The 21,581-nt window shown below is 38.6% G+C and overlaps 1 protein-coding gene across 4 annotated transcripts; it reads right to left on the bottom strand.

The window, feature by feature from the left end:
* Positions 1 to 4,891: 4,891 nt before the first annotated feature.
* hnf1ba (HNF1 homeobox Ba) lies at positions 4,892 to 21,204 on the bottom strand. 4 transcript variants are annotated; one of them, XM_079387350.1, is made up of 10 exons: positions 20,998 to 21,204; positions 16,738 to 17,060; positions 14,373 to 14,572; positions 13,683 to 13,965; positions 13,373 to 13,596; positions 9,845 to 10,005; positions 9,035 to 9,161; positions 8,775 to 8,954; positions 8,577 to 8,695; positions 4,892 to 6,302 (listed from the first exon to the last, which is right to left on the bottom strand). In XM_079387350.1, the coding sequence occupies exons 1-10, from the start codon at positions 21,034 to 21,036 to the stop codon at positions 6,282 to 6,284; spliced, it is 1,677 nt and encodes a 558-aa protein (XP_079243476.1). In that variant the 5' UTR covers positions 21,037 to 21,204; the 3' UTR covers positions 4,892 to 6,281. The 4 variants fall into 4 exon arrangements, with proteins under 4 accessions (XP_079243476.1, XP_079243474.1, XP_079243473.1 ...); XM_079387348.1 differs by having other exon boundaries at positions 4,896 to 6,302; positions 13,361 to 13,596; XM_079387347.1 differs by lacking the exon at positions 20,998 to 21,204 and having other exon boundaries at positions 6,143 to 6,302; positions 13,361 to 13,596; positions 16,738 to 17,204.
* Between the last annotated feature and the right edge of the window lie 377 nt (positions 21,205 to 21,581).

Below are 21,581 nucleotides of genomic sequence, written 5' to 3'. Positions count from 1 at the left end.
CTCTCGGAACCAGTTGGGTATGTTTGCTGGAAGGATTCAGCGAGGGATTGTTGTTTTTTGGAGGACTTTATTACCTTCTCTGCTATCCTGCCTTCAGACAGTGATATTGCTGGGTGATGGCGCCGCAGATGTGCAGTCATGTTGGAAGTATTTCCGTTTGAGTAGGCTATACGTGTAAAACAATGCTTGCACACAGTCATTTTTTTGTTCACCGTTTTTTCTTCCTCGGCATTATACTCAACGGCAAAACCGAAATGTCTCCACACCGCGGGTTTGAAAGATGCCGGCGCTTCCTCATACTGTTGCCTCACTTCACCACCGCTCGCCATGTTAAAGTGTGGAATGATGGTTACGCGCCCCCTAACTTTAGAGCATAGTGATTGAATATTTACTCGCGGGAAGGAGTTTCCTCATCTCAGCTCGCAGACTTACAGGCACACACAAACAGTCAATTCGGAGAGAAATAAAACGCACATAAATTATTTAAACGTAAAACCGAAAAAACCGCAATTCACAAGCGCGTATTGAACCGTGGATGTCGTACCGAACGGTTCAATATTATATTGAGAATTGTGGCATCCCTAATAGATAGATAGATAGACAGACAGACAGACAGACAGACAGACAGACAGATAGACAGACAGATAGACAGATAGACAGATAGACAGATAGACAGATAGATAGATAGATAGATAGATAGATAGATAGATAGATAGATAGATAGATAGATAGATCTTGTTTCTTGAATATCAACAGTTTAAAAATTTTCCCTCCTTTTTTGTTGGAATAATTGTTTTTTGTGAACATAAGTTGATTAAAAAAATTAACTATTATTAAAATTTATAAATTGCTAATAACAAGCACTTATGTAGTAATACAGTTGAAAAAAAACCATAATATTACATAATATATACACACACACACACACACACACACACACATATGTATATATATATACACAAAGTGTTTTTTGTCTTGCTTTTTGTACCATGGAAAGGGGAGGTGTACTGAGTTTAGCTGTGTTAATGCACTGGACAAGATTGATATTTCTCTTCCACCCGAGACCATTCAGCTTTCTGAATAGCCACCTTACATAACCATTAGGATCCATTGAGGAGCTATGAAGGACGCTGTTTCCCCACTGAGAGTGGTGGGTTTAGCTTGAGGCCAGTCTCGTCAGAGGGCCTAATGTGAATACAGGCAGGTTCCAGCAGTGGCTCTGTGACCCAGGTGAACATTAACCCACAACTGACTCAGAGCATCCCACCAATCACCATAAATCACCAGATCCCGCAGAAGCAGCAGCAGCAGCAGCCACTGCTATCTGTCAGGACTGCCTTTTACTGTATGATCCGTCTCTGAGCTGAAAGGCCGGATGTATTCGCTCCCATTTAGACACAAAGCCCGAATGGACCCATTCTCATTCCAAAATCCACTATAGTCTGTGTAGAGAATCGATTATTAAACTACCAAAGCATCACAAAGGCAGGAATGATAAATTCCTTCACACAGTTTGTGGGGTCATGAAAATGTCTGTTTACATACAGTTTCTCAGCTGTAATGATTTCATTTGAATGCAGTGTGTTTCCCCTTACTAGACACGGAACAATGAGTGATTAATAATGACATTTTTATTCCTCTATGCCACATTTGTCTCAAGTCTTCCAGATGCTGTCATGCTGTCAATGCATTAAGCAGTTTATGGTTAATTTGACTGACTGTATGTTTTCGGATATTTATGAACTGTGTGAATTCAGTGGGTTTTATGAACTGTTTGACAGTGAAATTTAAGATTAATTAAAGATTTTTTTATATCTATCTATCTATACAGTTTGTTTCAAATTACAACAATGATGAATACACACACACATAATTTCATTATAATATAATATATAATATACATTTTATTATAATTTATTAATTTAATTTTGTGTGTTTGTGCATATATATAATATATACAGTATATACAGTATATATATATATATATATATACATACAGTATATATAATATTTAAAGAAATTAGACAGTTTATATATGCAAAAAACAACAAAATGTCTTATTTTGATATTATGAACTTCAAAGGCTAATTTTGATCTCAGTTTGAAACAGTGTTACCAATTAGCCCTGGCAGAGATTGGCCTCCTGACCTCTGACCCCTGCTGGGATCTTCTGCCCATTAAAACCCTTTGGGGCCCAGCTGGATTTGATGTAGTGCCCATTCTCTTCTGACCACTAAACACACAGCTACATTCAGTTTGTAACTTCCATTTTCTGTCCCTTTGTCCCTTCTCTCTGTTCTCTGTGTGTCCATCTTGCTCTCATGTTGACCTCTGAGTCTTGTTCGGAAGTAAAGATCCAGTCCTTCCCTACTGTGTCTGTTGAATCATACAATATCTTACAAGAAACAAGCACAGGAAGATTACATTTTTTTTCTTTTCCTCAAAATTGCATATAAAATAGGACTTAATAAATATATATGTTGAGATTGAAGTAAGATATATCTATCTCCATATAGGCACGGCAGTGTATATGTGCTCATAATATTGACTGACAAAAATCTGACAAATCATCATATGCTGAAAAAAGTCATTAACAGCAGAATATTGGTAAATCATTTAGCCAATTTTAGCACTTAACTGTGTTTATGCCATTAGTCTTGTTAAAATACAAGAATTACAGGCCTGCATTTACAGTGATGTACTTGAATTAAAACAATAGTTATAATCATTGTTGTTGCTGTATTGTTGTTGATGCATTGTTAACTCAGCACCTCCTCAGAATGCTAATAAGCATTTGTGTGTGTGTGTGTGTGTGTGTGTGTGTGTGTGTGTGTGTCTGTGTGTGTGTGTGTCACTGCTCCTCTGCTCTTTTAAGGGCAGCGCAGTAAAAGAGAGCAGCAGTAAGATCTTTAGTGGCTCCCTGGGAGCAAAATCAAAGGCCTCATTGATAACCAAACAGGGCAACATCATTGGGTTACAAGTGTATACTCAGCAGGACACTCTCTTTCATAACTCTATGAGTGTCTTTAATGCACATTCAAATGAAGACAAAAAAGCTCAGAACAAGGTTTTAAAGTCAGAATAAGTGTAACATGGCTAAGAGCTGCGATCAGCATTAGTATCAAGCAGAATTACTCAAAATATGCTTCTAGGTGTGTCTTCAATTATTTTTACGTACTATTGGCTGATTTATATAACTAACAGAATCAATTTATTTACAGAATATATTTACTATTATATTTATTTTATTTGATATTTTCAAATGCATCATATGCATATATTTAACTGTTTCACCCATGTCCTTTTTATCTTAAAATATGAAAAATCAAATATAAAATTTGTCAGCCTTTTTAAACATAAACTATTTTAATGCTTATTGTATAAAACTGATTTATATCCATTTTAAAACAAATATTCAACTGTCCCACATTTGTCTTGCTAAACTTTGAAAGGTTAGCAGACTTCATTAACAAGGAGACAGTTTAAGTGAGATGTGAAGTTTGAAGAGAAGAAAATATTATTCCTGTATGGATTTTTTTTTATGAGCATAATTTCCAGTCAAGCTGTATGAATTCAAAAGTATGAAAATATTATTTTAATAATAACACTAGCTGTGAAATTACCTTCAGCAAGACGAAACAGTCAAATTATTACAGAAGTTTGAAATTTTCATCTTTTCTGCCAAAGAAGGTTATTAAACAAAATGCAGATGAGATGATTCTAGTGATGGAAATGAAATTTGTTAGTTTGTTTAATTTCTTCGTTCATTCCATGAAGAGCTATTCTGACAAACACCCACCCAAACTCCATCCTGGTGGCCAAACTGGAGTAATGTCTACATACACAGACAAAATGTGTTTATTAAAAAGAAATAGAAGACTATCACTAAAATTACAACTCTTGTTTTATTAAAAATGCCCTTGAGTAATAAGTAAATGTTGTACATGTTTTGTTTGAGCAGAATGAGGTAAATTCATACAGCATCATATATTGTCTTGAGGGAGCCATGTTTTCCCAGCATACTCTTCCACCCTACGGCATTGGCATGAGTTTTATTCCCATCAACAATATGCGGCTCATCCTCCAAGTTTAGTAATAGCCTATGTGGGGAATTTTAAAAATTGTTGTTTCAGACCTGTAGGAGGGAAACAAAAAGCAACAGGGAGGTTTTCTTCCAGACATGCACTCAATCCTCACTCAAGCTGCTGAACAATACAACACAACATATTTGAAATATCCAACATTTTTCCCACACTCAATCCTGACATGATCTAAATCTTAATGAAAAGCACCTGGACGCACAATATTGTCCATTTTAATTCCTAAAATGGACTATTAATGTGATAGTTCACCCAAAAATGAAATATTTGTCATCATTAACTCACCCTCATATTGTTCCAGACTTGTGTGACTTTCTTTCTTTTGTTGAACACAAAGAATATATTTTGAAGAATATTAGTTGACGGTAACCATTGACTGAAAAAATACAATGAAAGTCAATGGGTGCCGCCAACATTTTTAAAAATATCTTCTTTTGTGTTCAGCAGAAGAAAGAAACTCATACATGTTTGGAATGACATGAGGGTATAAGTAAGTTATGACAATTTTCACTTTTGGGTGAACTATACCTTTAAATTTGAGATCACCGCAAGATCTTCATCCTTAGGTTTACATGATTTAAGAAGATATATTGTTGCAGGAAGGAGAGGTTGGTAATGGGTTGGTAACACCCATGTTGTAAAAATAAAATCGTCTTGAAAAGAAAAACTATTGCAAGCGACAGTAAAATTGCATAATAGTTGGGCAAACACTAGTATAATATTTAGTATGAGGAAATTCATAAAATATGATTTAGTTTTACATCTGAAATCAGAGACACACCAGTCATTCTTGAGAAAAAAAAACTTTACTTGAAACTTAAAAGCATAAATAATGATTTTAAAAGATTGATTTCATTTTATACAAAAATAATACAATGTGGACAGAATCACATTTTGTATAAATCCAGCATAAAACAGGAGAATAAACCAGCACCGTAACCTCAGGTCAACTGGCAGTGGGAACATAGTCAACAAATTAAAAACAAACATTGAAGTGACCTTTTGACAAGTATTCAAACTATTAGATGGGGACACTAGTTTCTTCAGTTTACCAAAATGACAATGTCAGTTTTGAAAATGTGGACATGCCAGCAAATGTGTAAAAAAAACTAAGTCAATAGCCATAATAAAAGCTATTTCACAACGCTTCCTGGTAGTTCAGAGTGGCGTGAGCAGGTAATACTGTTTAAAATGGCAAATGGGCTCAATTTCCCAACTTTTATGAAATTCCTACTGATAACCATTCTGCCATCCAGTTTGTCAGGACACTCTTTTCCCATATCTCCATGACAATGACAGTTTGATTGCAAGTCAATATTTAGATTAGAAAGGCATGTCATGATTCATGGCTGTTTCTGTCGATTTCGCAAAGATGGTGAGCAGCTATGCGGATGGAGTTATCTGTCTCTCTGAATCAACTACTTCTGGCATACTGTGGAAGTCCTGGCACAGAAAGATGATTCTTATCTATCTGACGAAGCTAATGCTAATAGTCAACATTGACAGTAATGTCTATTTTAAAAGCAGGCTTGCAGGGAGATCAATAGGTTCAGGTTTTGTTTTAGAGATTTTTAAGATTTGATGTCCACAAAGTAGTCAAAAAAAGTCTGAAATTGCATATTCCAATACGTCATACCTGTTCCATAGATTGTCACATCGTGAATCACAGTTTAGACATATAAAAGAGCACACCACATGGACAATCAAATATTTACATCCTTCATACTAACGATATAATAATTGCTTGTATTTACATTCAACTGTACAGAACATTGTCTAAGCGTTCTCAGATCTCACGGAAGACGTCTTTGCATCAGTTACACGTTACAGATTGTCATTGTATCCACACAGTTCAATTATAAAGTCTTCACTGAGCACAGTGCTCCTTCTCCTTGTATCCGTAGCTTTGTCTTGTGTTTCCTATTGGTTTGTTCTTCAGGATCACCCATGTTCTTCAATATGTTTTGTCCATCACTGAGAAGTAAAATACTGTCACTAAAGTGTGAAACCTTGTTGATCGAACAACCTAAAAGTGTCCGTTCGTGTCAGTCCTGCATCCCCTGGTTTATTGACTAACTCTCAACCACTCAGCCGCATTTATTATGGGTTTCCACAGATACGGGCGTGATGAGGGGGAATGGAGGTGGGGACGATGTTCTCGGCGTCAAGGAAGTCAGGTGCTCACCAGGCCTGAAGCGGACACTGCAAAATAAAGATAGAAAGAGGAAACGGTCACATAAACTTTCTGTAAGAGTGCGGAATTTCCTTATCAGCCACACCTGACCAAATATACACCTCATCCCTGAGCGTTCTTTCCCATTGTAGCCAATGCTTTCTCGTCTTGTTTGGGGGTTTTTGCTCTTTCTTTGGAGAGGGAGAGGCAGGTGACCCTGTTGTGACCCGCTTGCCAACAAACAGCCTCACCTGATAAAGGTGCCGGCCAGCTGCTCAGACTACACTCATTAGATGCAGGTCTCCAAATGGAGGTGAGTTTTTGTGGTGGAAAACTCAGCAAACAGGAGGGTTATAAAGACTAAGCGTGGTTTGTAATGTCCCCCTGAGCGCCCACTGCACCGCCCAGTCCAAATACAGCAGACTGATAAGAGTTTCAAATTGCTCTCTCAGGACTGGGGGGGTTGAGGAACCACATACCTGAGATATCTAAATGCTGTGTTTCCAAAAAGTGTTTCCATATGCAGGTGAAATTTTTAGAATTTTTGCAGTTTATCCAGAATTAAAGACAAGATGTTTATAAGTGAAGCACATGCTGGTAGGAAGTTCAAGCCGTCAGGATCGGTGCTGCCAGTGATGTGGCAGCGTGGGAAATCAGGCATGTGAAAGCAGTGACTGCAAACTGCATTTCAGGCTAGAGCGGTCAGAGAGCAGGGGAAAAGGGAAGAGGTGTAATTACGGCATACACTCCCGTCCACGTCAGGGGAGCCGAAGGAGCATGATGGCTTTGATTAACAGTGAGGATCATTTCCTGACCGCACTGCTAAACTGGACTCAGAAGTGACTTTGCATTGCGGGCAAGGAAAGCGTGAAAATATAAAGAAAGAATGTGAAAAAAGTACAAAGAAAGAAAGAAAGAAAGAAATGACAAAGAAAGGGAAAGGCGGTTTCATCAATCATGTCATGCTCAGGCTGGGATCACGGGTGACTGATTGGTCAAGCTGTTCAAAGGAAACAGGAATTCTGAGGAGTATCCACATGTTGACTCGCTTCACTGATTGAGATGTGCATCAAACCCAGCCAAACAAAAGACAGTGAAGCTGATTGGGTTTGTGCACACTTTTGAAACCACGTTAACTGAAAACTCTACAGTGAGTCATATTCAGCCCACTCTGGAAATCTTAGTCTGATCACAGAAATGCTGATATAAATGTTGTTTAGTCTGGTGACCATTGCCTAAAAGCAATATTTTGAGTTACATTAAACGTACATTAACATTAAACTTTACTGAGAGCATCTGAACACATCTCAATTACCTGAATATAATTTTGCCTTATTTCATAAATATAAAATGTGCAATGCACTTAAGGAGTCCTTGTTACATGTACTTACTATTATAATAACAATAAATTACGCATAATTACATGCAAGTAACCCTAAGCCAAACCCTAATCCTAACCCTAACCATATACATGTACATGTAGTTAAATTACTCAGTACTTAAATGTATAATAATTACACTGTAACAAGGACACTTTAAAATAAACTATAACCCACCTAATTTTGTACTTAATGCACTTAAATTGTGAGGACGTAGTGCTGAAATCCAAATAAAGATATACTTAAGTTTATCTGATTGTGCTAAAGTGAAACTATTGCAAGTATACTTTAGATGCACTTTAAATATCTTGCATATAAAGACTGATATTATTCAAAGATCATACAATCCTCATAAATAGTGATATTAAAACACATTTTAGGCTTACAATTAAGAAATGTGCATTGTGCACAAGTAGTACTCCAAATAATGTTTAATCATAAATAATATTCATATCAGTATCACTAAAATGATATGTCAGTAAATATGTCAGTAAAACAGATTTGAACTATACTTAGTTTGAAATAAATTTATTTTAATTACATTCCTTTTTAACAAAGGTGTGCTAACTTGAGATCTGTGAAAATGTCTAATGTTCTAATATCAAATGTTATCGTTTTTCATGTGTGTTTTTGTATTCACCACTATTACTTTGCCCCAGTGATGGTCAAAAATATAGCAGACAAGCAGAAACTGAAATAGATGAATAGTAGATGGCTTAAAAGGTTTGTGGATCATGTGATTAATATCTTTGGAGCATTAATGAAGCTCACAGTGTACAACTCCATCCCACGTGGCTTTATTTCCTAATAAGAAGCATGCAGAAGCCTCACTTTCCATATGTAGGACAAGCAGATAGACCTGAGAACCCACTGAAAAAACCAAGAGACGTTAATGCATGTTGGTGAATGTTGTGGATGACTGACCTGTTTGCTGGAGGACATTGAGCTCAGCGTACTGAGGCTGTTGGCGTCTGTCACCACCATGGCAGGGGGAAACCGAGATGAGTGAGAATACTGGGGCAGCTCCTGCTTGTGTGGGTACACTGTGAAGATGATAAACAGACGGTCATTTGAAAGTCTTGATCTAGATGAGTAGATAGTGGACAGAGGAAGTGGACTGACTGTGTGAGTGTGAGACGGAGGCCATGAAGGGCTGATGACTCATGTGGCCGGGTGACTGTTGCATGAGCTGCTGGTGCGAGACATTCAGCTGCTGCGAGAACTGCACCGGTTGCAATGCTGCAAGACTGCCTGTAACGCTGTTGATGACAGGTACCGTCTGCGCCTGCGACGTGTTCAAACCTGGATGTGAGAACAATGACGTGTCAAGTGAAGAATGCATGGCAAATCTGAAATGGAAAGCAAGGTGGTTGGACACTCACTTTGTGCGATGGCCATGACTCCAGAAATGGGCATTATGAGGTTGGGGGTCTGTTGGTGCATGTGGTGGGATGCATGGATGTTGGTCAGGGTGCTGACTGGAGGAAGACCTCCGCCTGATACCGAGATCTGTGAAGAAAATGCACCAATAGAATGACTCCAATGCTTCGGTCACAACTGTTTCAACTGTACTCTTATCTTAAGAAGGTACTGGAGCCCTGACAGAGACAGAGCTTTATTTGAATAAGCCGAGTTGAGAGGAGGCCATGCTCAGACAACTGTCTGACTGCTCAGATAAGCTGCTGTCATACTCCCTTCCTCCTATGCTGACTTCCGCCTCCCGTTGACATAAACACACCCTAAACCATGATGAATTTGACCTGTAGTGTAACGCTGCAGCCTTGCCAGAAAAATGTATGCATAGAAAATTGTCCTGAAACAAAAAGCTACATGAACATCTCACCCAACTCAAACATTAGTATTCAGATAAGCAACTCAATTGAGCGCCGGTGTCACTCAACCGACAGAGAACAAGCACAACTCCACCCTTCCCCTCCTCTGCAGGGCATTTAATCAATACAAACAGAATGTTTCTTTGTCAGGTTTGTTGGCACAGCCATGGCCGTGCCCCTTTCTCACTACCACCAGCTAACATTTGCTAAGATTGGCCCAGCGGTGCAATGTGGGCCAAGGCCTACCCTCTGCTTCTGGGTTTAGCACAATGAAGCATTTGTAAGCCCACTTTGGGTGAAGGTAATATCTGTGTCAAGAGCAGATGTAGTGTTATCTTATCAGGACTCAGAAATGCTCACCATCTTGGCGTCAGGTGACAGGAGGCTGTGGCTGGGGTCCAAAGCCCCTGGAGAGACCTGCTGTAACACTGACTGGCTGGTTGACATGGCATTGCTGCTATGGTGGTTGATCGTTGTGGAGGAGCTGACTTCACCAGGACCTTGCTGGCTGTACCGGACACCTGTTGAGGGAGAAAGCAAGAGAGAAAATGGTCAGATTTAGTTTCCTGACCTGTCTCTGGTCTGTATCTGTTAGTCGCAGACAAGTTAGGGCAGAGCAAACAAACTGGGACCTCTGCACCTGGTCCCTGAATGGTCAAGGTCATTAGAATGTGTACATGTGGGTTGTCTGCAACTCTAAAAACTATGCCATGCAGACCTTCAGAACTTTACTGGAATAATATACATCAGGGTCCAAACCTTCTCCTGGAGGGCAACCTTCCAGCACATAAGATCCCACACATTAAGATCTTCTGGATTACCAGAAACCTCCAGGGAGGCGTGTTGGCCCTACAAGAGTACAACTGGACACCCCTGATCTACGTGAAATAAAGCTTTATGAGGAAATTAATTCTCTGTTTTATCTTCTGTGGGAATTCTTGACCATTCTGGGCCACAGGAATCCAGCCTGTATCCTATCGAATGGATGTTTTTTAACCCAAAGTGCCACAGATATGAACAAGGTAAACAATACTCTAATGTTAGTTCTAATGTTAGATAAATTTTTCAGTACTAAAGATCTTCACTCCTAGATTCAAATACCAGGGTGACCAGCCAAGCAAGATGATGGCATGGCCAAATCAAATACACCTTTATTTGTGGCAGCCTCTTTCAATGCGTGTTGCACCAAACAAAAAGCCAAATGACTAGCAAAACAGCAAAAAATAAGAGAAATATCTTATAACAAATCAATTGATCCATCTGTTGTCTTTCATTCTGCATGAGAACTCTGCAGACAACAACTTTGTCCCCCTTTGCACACTTACGGCATTGCCAGCTCTCAACAGTGTCTTGTAAACACCAGCGCAGGACAATAAAGCACTCCATTGGGCCTACAACCTGCTCAGAACACAATGGGCCAGAAACCATAAACAGTCTTTACTTTACTACCGCGCACCCACTAAAAGTGTCAGGGAGAGAGAAGGCTATTGTCTGACTCCGTCAGGCATTCACTCGGACTGCAGGGATCTCCTCTCACTCTCAGTCATTTAAGTCTGCGCTGTCTGGGCCATGCTGACCAGCAGGAGAGCTCTGTTTCTCAGGGAACCAGGAACCAAAATACAATCTCTGAGGAAGCGACATAAAAGTTACATGGAATGGTATCATAAACTAAGTCTTAATTACACTTATTCAGAAAAGCAACAAATGCTGTTTGCAATATCTAGACAATGTACAAGGTGCGATAGCTGGTGCAATACTCTCAAAATAGCTAAATACTGACTGATCAGTCGCCTTGGGGTGTTTTTCCAAAAATAATTATTTGCAAACTTTGGTTGCAAGTTCCACATAATGACAGAACTTGCAAGCAATGTTACTTTTGGGAAAAGCAACCCTGAACAATGTTTTGGTCTGTCACTTCTTATGAATCGGTTTTCTTTTGTTTAACAATGCACTTTATAATCGAAGCAAAAATTGTAAGCAAAAATTGTTACCTTGGTTAACCTTGGTTAAAGGGCAGAGGGCGGTAGGAAATCCTAAAGGGGGATGGTAGCAGTAGACTTTAGCAGGTTTTAAAAGGTTCAGCTCTCCCTGGGACGCATGTAATATCAAAGCCTTGCTCTTCATCCCCAGGCAGTGCTCATTATAGCATTGCCGCATTTGAGAGGCCTCCTGGGTCTTAGCAGGACGTACGCGGCCTTTCAGCCTTTCCGTGTCCCCCAATAGACCAAGCAAGGACAGTTGAACTCTTCTGTCCTCTGCTTGTCCTTTGCTATTACATTCAGGGGAGGGGCCATTTTACTTAAAGGCTACATTTTCTGGTCTCCTTGCTCATGGGGTGACAGTCTCAAATTAAAGATTCTTTAGTTTCAAAGATAAATAGCTACAGTTTTAGTGCTGACGACAACCGCACCAACATATTTTACCTAGATAGGATAAAGAACATTCTGGAAGCGGTTTGCTTTCCCAATGGCACCACAACACAAACACAGGGAAGATAACAGCCGGCCCCCAAAAGCACATATCGGTTGACCTTCCAGCACCGGCGAAATGGCCTGTCTGTTATCAACAGGCCAAACCAGAATCAATAAATAAGTAGTCTCTCTCTGATCTGACCTAGTAACGACCTCTTTAACAAAACCTTGGTTGCGTAGTTTCCTAGAGGGGGGCTGAGACCGGGAATCACCCGGTACCCTCCATACCTTGAGCAGAAGGAGCTCATCAGTCCTGTCTGGCCCAAAAAGAGCCAATAGTCCAGCGGACAGCTCCTGCTGTTCTGCTCAGAACCCAACCACTGCCTCTATAAAGGTGAGAGGGGCTTCGAGGTGTCCCTCCCCCTGGCCCAGCAGAGATAAATGAACCTCGGTTACAGTTACTACAGTCTTCTAATATGCCACAAACAATAGGATTCCCTGCTGGGAGAGGGTTAAGAGATCAGGGAAGAGGGGAGTCCCTTATCAAAGGCCTGGGAGATGTAGTAGCCAAGGATTTTGGTCAATTAAGCATGCATAATACAGGCCGTGGCCTGGCAACGTGATGAGGGGTCCTGCTGTGCCATTCTTGTCAGGCCAGCTTCTGACACCAAAAAACAGCTGATGCTGCTGGCAGGGACACCTTGTAAGTCCCTCAACTAGGAGCATGGAAGAGAAGACCGACCCCATCTCGTTCCTCCCCCTTCCTATCCAAATGAAAACCCAACCTGAGGTCACTGACTGGTCAGGTGTGCAGAGGGAAACCACACGCAAACAGACAAGCCACTCATTGCCGTGCCACAGGCCCAGAAACAAGCAACACACCCAAAAGCACTCGGACTCAGACATGAAAGAGCAACAACAGGTAATAAGCTGGCTGAGTCAAAGAGTGCGTTGCTTTTACTGCCCAAGTCTTGCCATATCAAACTAAGTCAATAAATCTTTCTGGGAATACAATTCATTAGATAGCAGAGGAGTGGGGCCTGCAGTAAACCGCAGTGACTCTACAGGTAAAACTAGGCCTCGAGAGTGAGCCGCATGACCCAAGGATGACCCTGAGTCCCGTCCAAGGGTGGCTGCTCTTTGTGTCTCACTCTTGCCTGCTGACTTAAGTAGATTGCAGGTACAATGCAGATTGTTCTTGGTATGTGTTTCAAAGCTGGGAATAACAATGCCATTTGCTCAGCTCACTCTGTCACTCTCATTGATCACTGCCGCTTTCCCTCTGATCTCATCAACTACATCATCTCTTCTTCAACCGCTGGAATGATGAAGATTGTCCTAATTATCATTGCCAGACTATACTGTCAAAATGGCCAATGATTGTATTTTCAAATCTTTATCCACATTCACAGGCTAACAGGAATATCAAATAATATACGTGAGATTACAATGAATGTGTCAGTACCTTGCATCTTACTTGGTGGGGAGTTGCTGGTTTGTGGGTGATGCGGGGAACTGTGTGTAAGAAGGGAGTTCAGATTGTGTGTTGGCCCACTATAGGCATCCATAGCCAGTTTTTGTCTAAAGGCCTCTTCCTTTCTCCTGTTGGCAAACCAGTTGTAGACTCGCACCTCCGTGACCAGGTTGGAGCCAAGCCCGTGAGCTTTAGAAGGCGATACTCCTCTCTGGAGGCATTCAGCTCTAAATATAGTCAAGAGAAACATATTAGCATAACTGGGATGAAAGTGAGGAAGTAGTTTTGACATTCATAGCAAGTCCATCCGTACCGGTTGCACTCGTCCACCAGTGCCTCCCTCTCCTCTTTGCTGGGGTTCTTCTGTCGTTCGTAAGCCTGGTAAAGGATCTGTTGGGATGCAGGCCCCCATTTGAAGCGGTTGCGTCTCAATTTCTTGCACGCAGGTTCAATGCCAGCATCGTCCCCTGACTGCCCCATGCCCTGCCCCATGCCCTGCCCGGACTGACTGAAGTCGGAGAAAAAAAGTAGCACCTGATCCTGGTTGGCTTTGTCGGACATGTTGCTGACAGAGCCTTGCGAGACCTGGTTGAATTCTGAAACATAAAAGTGAGGGATTTTGGTGTCACTTGCAGAATTTTCATATAAACATTTAGGGTGTGATGGTACACCACACAACCATGTGTGATAAACTTTGAGCCTTGGTCATAATTTTATATGACTGTACACTTTATATGTCATTGTTCTTTTTATGACAACATAAATACAAAATGGGTGACAAAGGTGATGCAATAAGATAATATATATATATAGTAGGCTATGCATATCACTAGAAATCTAATTGCATAATTTTGGAAAAAAGGAATGGATTTTTTTTAACTATAGCCGAAAGCGGTGCTTGATATGGTTCAGTTTCATTTAGTTGAAATAGGAAGTTTGATAATATTCAAACTGTAAAACAGAACACTGTCACATGCAGCAAGAAACACAAATATTAACTTACGCCGCAAGATCTCCCGCTGTTTCCTGACGTACCAGGTGTAGAGCGCCGCGCGTTTCTGCGTTTTCATAGGCGTGCCTTTATTCAGGTGCTGCGACAGGTGCGACTGATTGAGGCCTGTCACATCCACCACCTCGCGCTGAGGGATATTGTGCTGCTGCATGTAGCCTTTGATCATGCGGGCCGCGCGCCACGGGTCCTCCCTGAAAAGACCGGAAACATAAAACATAACACTCTCATTTTATACGATCTTAGTCTTGTTTTTAATTGTTGGTTTCGCTTATTTTACATTTATGATAGCGTATTTATAATCTGTTTAACATATTAAGTTGTGTAAGTGCGGTCAATTGTTCCCAGCGCTAATAAACAATCGTTCATCAATGTATTCAATAGGCTGTAAATAATTCCAAAGGTTAAAGACTTCATTGCGTGCGCGCAATTCAACCACTGATTTAATTACAAAAGGACAAGTTAGAGACAAGAGAGGGACTTAACGGCAGCTGTATATGCATGTTCACCAAGAACATTATAAAGCCATTTCAAAACTAAATACTCGATCCTAAAGTGTAGTTCAACATGGTTTTAAACGTTGCTTTAGAGAGGAGGAGAAAATAGGCCCATTGCATCAGTCGAAACTGTTGGTTTAAATTAGAGAACGAATTTAAAAATCTTATCTGCTAAATGTAGATTAATAAAAATGTAAATACGGTAATATGATATTAGCTTCAAAATAATATTTTTTACTCATCAGTAACTACAAAGGTGCTGGATACTTAATACTTAATGAATAAAAAATGCCGTTCATACAGCTTTATAGTAAATCTGAAGTTAGCAACAAAAAAAAGAAAATAGTCTCTCTCTCTCTCTATATATATATATATATAAGAAGAAAGAAAGAAAGAAAGAAAGAAAGAAAGAAAGAAAGAAAGAAAGAAAGAAAGAAAGAAAGAAAGGGAAATAATTACTCGGAAACATCTGAGCCCGTGGTTAAGATTGCGGTTGATTCAACAAAAATAATTATATTTATTAGGCTACTAATACTAATTATTTATTATTTAAATTTATTATTAAAGTAAAAATCAGACTCAAAAAGTAGTAGCTAATAAAACGAAGAAAAGAGAGCAAAGCCTTGTCGAAAAGCGGCTATAGTAGGCTATTAAAACGAAATCTTACCATATTTTAGTTTATAGGCTAAACCTCTGCTCCTGAAATCCGTCGAGGAGGTTTGATTTGGAGACTCTGAGCGAACTTGGTTTATAACTTTCGACAATGAATAACTAGATCTCCATTCACGCTAATCATTCGTCACTGTGTGTCTTTCAGTTGATGATTTATAGGATAAAATTAATAACTTAACTCCACGTGCTTTAGTTTTGATTTCATCTTTATTTCGTGACGCTGATACTGCTGTAAAGATTATAGAAATACGCTTAAGCTAAGTATAAAAATAATTATTTTCATTTATAGCCGGTGTTATATTTTTGAAACTGTTTTTAAACAGGCCTAAATTACATTAAAATATTATAGTGACAAATAATAGGCCTAGTAATAATGATATTTCACGAATATTTTTACAAAAATAAAATAAATGTAGGCCTAATAGATATTCTACAGCAAGACAACAGTGCGTTTTTATTTTCTTTCGAGAGTGCAGATGTGGTTAATAATAAATCATCTTTAGCTGATATATGTCTAAGCTAAAGAAATAGATAATTAGTCAACAGAATGTGAAAAGAGGAAACACTGGCGCGTGCTTTTAAAGTAAACACCGGTAGATTTATCTTTTCAGAATAATCTAATCATCGTGAATTTCGTTTCCGTGATTTCAGGCTATTGAAATGTTTTCCTCGGTAGACAATATTATAACTAGCCTATAGCCTATTTGATTCCATCTATTTAACCTGTCACAATAATTTCTGTTATTTATACTAAATGTTATGGGTTTTCAAAACTTCAGTCAGTATAATTAGCCTAAATTAAAAGTGGTAGGCCTAACCTATTTAAAAAAAAAAAAAAGTTAGATTTTCGGAGGCAGCAATTAGGATAAAATGTTCTATTTTAGTGGATTGTTTTTTTACAGTATAGCTATTTTTTTTTTTTTTTTTTTGTATAGCCTATCGCGAATTAATTTTTAAGCTATTTTAGCACATTTTTAATGAATGTGGATTTCCTCATGATATTAGGCTAATAAACATTCTGCCTATTTAATCTTAATGACAAAGTAGTTGCTTGTCAAACGGTATAAATGTCACAATAACTGTCGGCCATTAACTGGTCAGTTCAGCTACTCCTTGCTTATTTTTGTTTTTCACATGTATCTCTTTAATTTGTAGTAGGCCTATATAAAGCAAGTGATACAGAAACTTACGCCAAAATTCGCTCTATCTCTGCCCTCTGCTCCGCTGCTTCCTCTGTGTTTTGGGACTGCAGCTCTTTCAGTATCGGCGGTGTATCGTAATCATCCCCGTCCTCTGAGCCCTCATCCCCTGATAACTTCTCTTTACCGTGTCCATTGGTCAGCGTGTGAAACAACGGCTTGGTATCCGTGTCACTGAGTTTGGAGCCGGAGGGGGACATCTGCAGACTGTCCAGTTTAACTCCAAAAGCGCTCGGGCTCGGGTCCAGGTCTTCCAACGCTTGCAGAAGTACATCTTTAGTAACTCCGGAGTCCAACAAGGCGCTCAAAAGCTCCTGTTGCAGAGATGTCAACTTAGAAACCATTTTTGCAAACATCTAAAAGTTTAGTACGCAAGGAGGTATAAAGAGGGAAATGCAATGTGTGAAATTTCCCCTCCTCACGCCTCCAGTGAGCTCCTCCGAAGACACCTGCTCCGAGAAGTTAGGCCACTTCCCTGTCGGACTGAACGATATAACTTGCCATGATGCTTCCAGAGGGCAGGCGATATAAAATATGGTAATGAGTGGGAGGCTGCTCAGGGCCTTTATGCAAATGAGCTGTCCTGTGCCATATTGACTGTTTACACAGTGCCTGTTATCAGCACAGCTCTGAAGAACTTTGGACTCTGTCGACTTTGGTTAATGCACACTATAATAATAATAATAATAATAACAACAACAATAATAATAGCAAGTTTAGAACTATAAGAACATTCTTAAATTTAGCTGTATAAACCCATAGGTCATAGATGCCACTGGGATCAGTTGATCAAACAAATTATGTTCTGTATATTTTTAATAACATTTAATCAAAATGTAACTTAAATAAATTAAGAAATTGCTTGATTATGTCTCAACTCATCAAACAATATCTGTTCTCAATCAATTTCTTAACATATGTAACCCTGGACCACAAAACCAGTCATAAGGGTCAATTTTTCAAAATTGAGATTTATACATGATCTGAAAGCTGAACAAATAAGCTTTCCATTGATGTATGGTTTGTTAGGATCTGACAATATTTGGCTGAGATACAACTATTAAAAAATCTGGAATTTGAGGGTGCAAAAACAAAAATCTAAATATTGAGAAAAGCGCCTTTAAAGCTGTCCAAATAAAGTTCTTAGCAATGCATATTACTAATCAAAAACGAAGTTTTGATATATTTACAGTAGGAAATTTGCCAAATATCTTCATGGAACATGATCTCTACTTAATATCCTAATGATTTTTGGCATAAAAGAAAAATGGATAATTTTGACCCATACAATGCATTTTTGGCTATTGCTACAAATATACCCCAGCGACTTAAGACTGGTTTTGTGCTTCAGGGTCACATATAGGAATAACGACAAAGTATATATATCGGCAAAAATCAAGGCAAAAGTTAAAAGCTTGCAAAGTAATGTAAATATCGCCTAATGTCACTGAGCAATGCAAGTTGCTTAGAAAAATGTGATTAATTGGTTTAGCCATATTTCTTTAAATTCGGCAAATTCTGTGTCTGCAAATATGATAAAACTTCATTTATTTTGTCCTATCAGATGCTTGCTGAAGTGGACGGAAATTAAACAAGTTTTTTTTTTTAATAATCAGAGCACTTTCAAACAATAGATGCAAATTAGGATTACAGTTTTTTGTTTGTTTAGATTTTGGCTATTTGATCAGGTTATTTATTTTTACTCATTCATAATCATTCATTTACTTAATCAAACCTCCCAGAACATATTTTAACCATTAGCTAATAACAAATAATTTCAAACAACAAAAACTATTCAGTTAGCCCTGGTCAGTTAGCTGGATTTAAATGCATTTTGGACACTTTACTCCTGGTAATTTTTTTCTTAATTGGCTTAAGATGATCATTCATTAGAAAGAACTGATAAAAAAACATGATGCATCTATAACCATTTGCACTGTTAAACATTTAGATAAAAAGCACAAAACTGCTATCACACATGCACCACGGAGGACAATTTGAATATGTGTGTTGTGGAGGCTTGTGGAGCAGTTGGAAAGGCAGTAACGGTGCATGCAAATACTCATTTACAGCCTGACTGCTGCCAGGTGACTCCCTCCATAACTGACATTCATGATCACAGGAACACATGATCTTAGAGACATCCGATGATTAGGAATTCTGAAAGTTTGGAGGAAGAGAGATGAACAACAAAGTTTCTCTATCGATTCCTACTCGTAACAGTTCCTATGAAGAGGCAGATTTGAATATAGATTTGATATTTGTTAATGAAAATGATGTGGCAAAGGAATAGCAATAGCTGGCTGATCATTTTCTTTTGTATTATAGTTATAGGCTGTGTGTTGGTAGTACTTCCGTGATTTGTGTTTTATTGTATACTCTTAAAAATAAAGTTTGCTTATTGGCATTGATGGTTCCATGAAGAACCTTTAACATCCATGGAACCTCATTGCACAAAAGGTTCTTCATAGTGGAACATTTTTAAAATGTGACCCTGGACCACAAAACCAGTCGCTGGGGTATATTTGCTGCAATAGCCAAAAATGCATTGTATGGGTCAAAATTATCCATTTTTCTTTTATGCCAAAAATCATTAGGATATTAAGTAGAGATCATGTTCCATGAAGATATTTTGCAAATTTCTTACCGTAAATATATAAAAACATTTTTGATTAGTAATATGCATTGCTAAGAACTTAATTTGGACAGCTTTAAAAGCAATTTTCTCAATATTTCGATTTTTTTTTTTGCCCCCTCAGATTCCAGATTTTTTAATAGTTGTATCTCGGCCAAATATTGTCAGATCCTAACAAACAGCTTATTTGTTCAGCTTTCAGATCATGTATAAATCTCAATTTTGAAAAATTGACACTTCAGACTGGTTTTGTGGACCAGGATCACAAATGGGTTTCACACTAAGAAAAAGAACGGTTCGCTGAAAGGTTCTTTTAGGAAGCAGAAATGGTTCTTATGGCGTCGCTGCATTGTTTCTGAACATCTATTTTTAGGACTGTAAGTCACTTTAAGAAGAAACTGTTTGGTGAATGTAAAGAAAAAAAAATGTGATTTCTAAAAATCTACCGATTTTAAAAGCAAGTTGAATCCAGTTTATGTCAGTTCTTGGTGGTTTCAGTGTGAATGGAATGAAGCAAGAGGTTTTAGGCTAACTGAGCATTGCAGGTTGACCCAAACTGTGCTTGGCAGCCATTTGGATGTGTGACCCTCCTCCACCCTCAGCCTCCCTCCATCACAGTCTGGGGCACAGAGCGGAACGCTTGGAAACTTTTTGGGCGAAAAGGGCAGAGAAGGTATGGTGTGTGTGTGAGATTCAGCAGCCACTGATCATGTCTCGTTCCACACAGTAACCCGGACCTTACCCCCAGCATGCACCCTCCGACCGTTCCACTCTGAGGAGCTTGTTTTTCTTTTCAAAGTGTTGTCTCATTCTGGTTTTGTCATTAATTTTGCATTTAAAAAGGTAAATTTGGCCATTCTGGCAGTAATATAAACATCCAAAGTAAGCTAATTAACCTGAATTAATAGATTTAAAAAATCCTATTGTGACTCACATTGTAAAAAATTTTTTATATTATTATACAATTTTTAAAGAAATTATATCATAGAAAAAAATTGTTACACTATACCATTCAAACATTTTGGATCTGAAAGATTTTTTAAAGCTGTTTTTATTTAATAAAAAATAATCATAATTTAAAATAACTATTTTCTATTTTAATATATTTTAAAATGTAATTTATTCCTGTGATTTTCCAGACTTCAGAAATCATTCTAATATGCTGATTAAAATATTCATGTTGAAAACATTAGTGCTGCCTAATATTTTTGTGAAAACCTGATACATTTCTTTTCGGGATTCCAATGATGTTAAAAAGAACAGATTTTTTTTAAAATAAAACCTTGTAAGTTTTTATTGCCATTTCTTATTTTATTTTATGTTGTATTTGTCCTTGCTGAATAAAAGCAGCAAGTTTTGTCAATGAATAAATTAAGAAGAAGAACAGAAAAATTATTTCCACACTTAATTTTTCAGTATTATCTTTCAGTATATCTTCATATTCTTGATGAATATGTAATTTAAAAAATGGCTTATATGCACTGGAAGGCCAAAAATAAGTAAAAAGCATATTTGACCAAAAATCCAAAATTGTCAATTCAGTGTAAAACACTTCAGCAAGCTATTATTGGGCATGGCAAACATACTGACATGAGAATCATCAGCCGATTTAATACCTGGGAACAGTTGATGGAGATGCTGTTACTGTGAAACATTCAGTGAAGCATGAGCGCCGCTGATTAAGAGCCCAGATGATCGGACTGGATCAGAGTTTCCACTGAAAGCAAATGAAGCTTTGATCTGTCCCAGAGGAACCTTGGCTGCCCTCGGTCAAAGACTATAGAATACCTAAGACATGTCACTCGTATTGTTTTGAATGGGGAAAAATGCAACGCTCAATATGGCCGCTCAATCGCAGGAAGCCCCGCCTTCTGAAAGGAAGAACCAATCATTAATCAGTAAAGTCAGCGCGTCACTGCAGCTGCCGTTAGAAGTCCCGGTTGCTATAGAAACAGTCAGCGCTCTGAGACGCGCGCTCAGGACTGCGCATGCGCACTGGCTGATCTAGCCTGAGAAATAAGCTTTTTATAACGCTATTTCAGCAAAAGAAACAACATTTATGACACAGTTGTTGTCCGATTTCATTGGTGATTTCAAATATTAAATTTAATCGTAAGCTTAGTGAACCGTTTTGGAGAATTTGATGGTTCCCCATACAAAGAGATAGGAGCTGCACTTGGATGCCCGAGAGGCGTTTCAA

The sequence above is a fragment of the Barbus barbus genome (genome assembly GCF_936440315.1).
Source record: "Barbus barbus genome assembly, chromosome: 31".
Classification (NCBI taxonomy): domain Eukaryota; kingdom Metazoa; phylum Chordata; class Actinopteri; order Cypriniformes; family Cyprinidae; genus Barbus; species Barbus barbus.
The sequence above is the reverse complement of the archived record's forward strand: the minus strand, read 5'-3'. Positions and strand labels throughout refer to the sequence as shown.

Bases quoted from the DNA above. Each gene is read 5' to 3' on its own strand.
- hnf1ba (XM_079387347.1), bottom strand. From the start codon at position 17,102: ATGTTTGCAAAAATGGTTTCTAAGTTGACATCTCTGCAACAGGAGCTT. The intron at 13,966-14,372 runs GTAAGTTAATAT...TTTATGTTTCAG, and splicing joins ACAGCGGGAGATCTTGCGGC to AATTCAACCAGGTCTCGCAA. The intron at 8,696-8,774 runs GTCAGTCCACTT...TCATCTTCACAG, and splicing joins CTCCGTCTCACACTCACACA to TGTACCCACACAAGCAGGAG.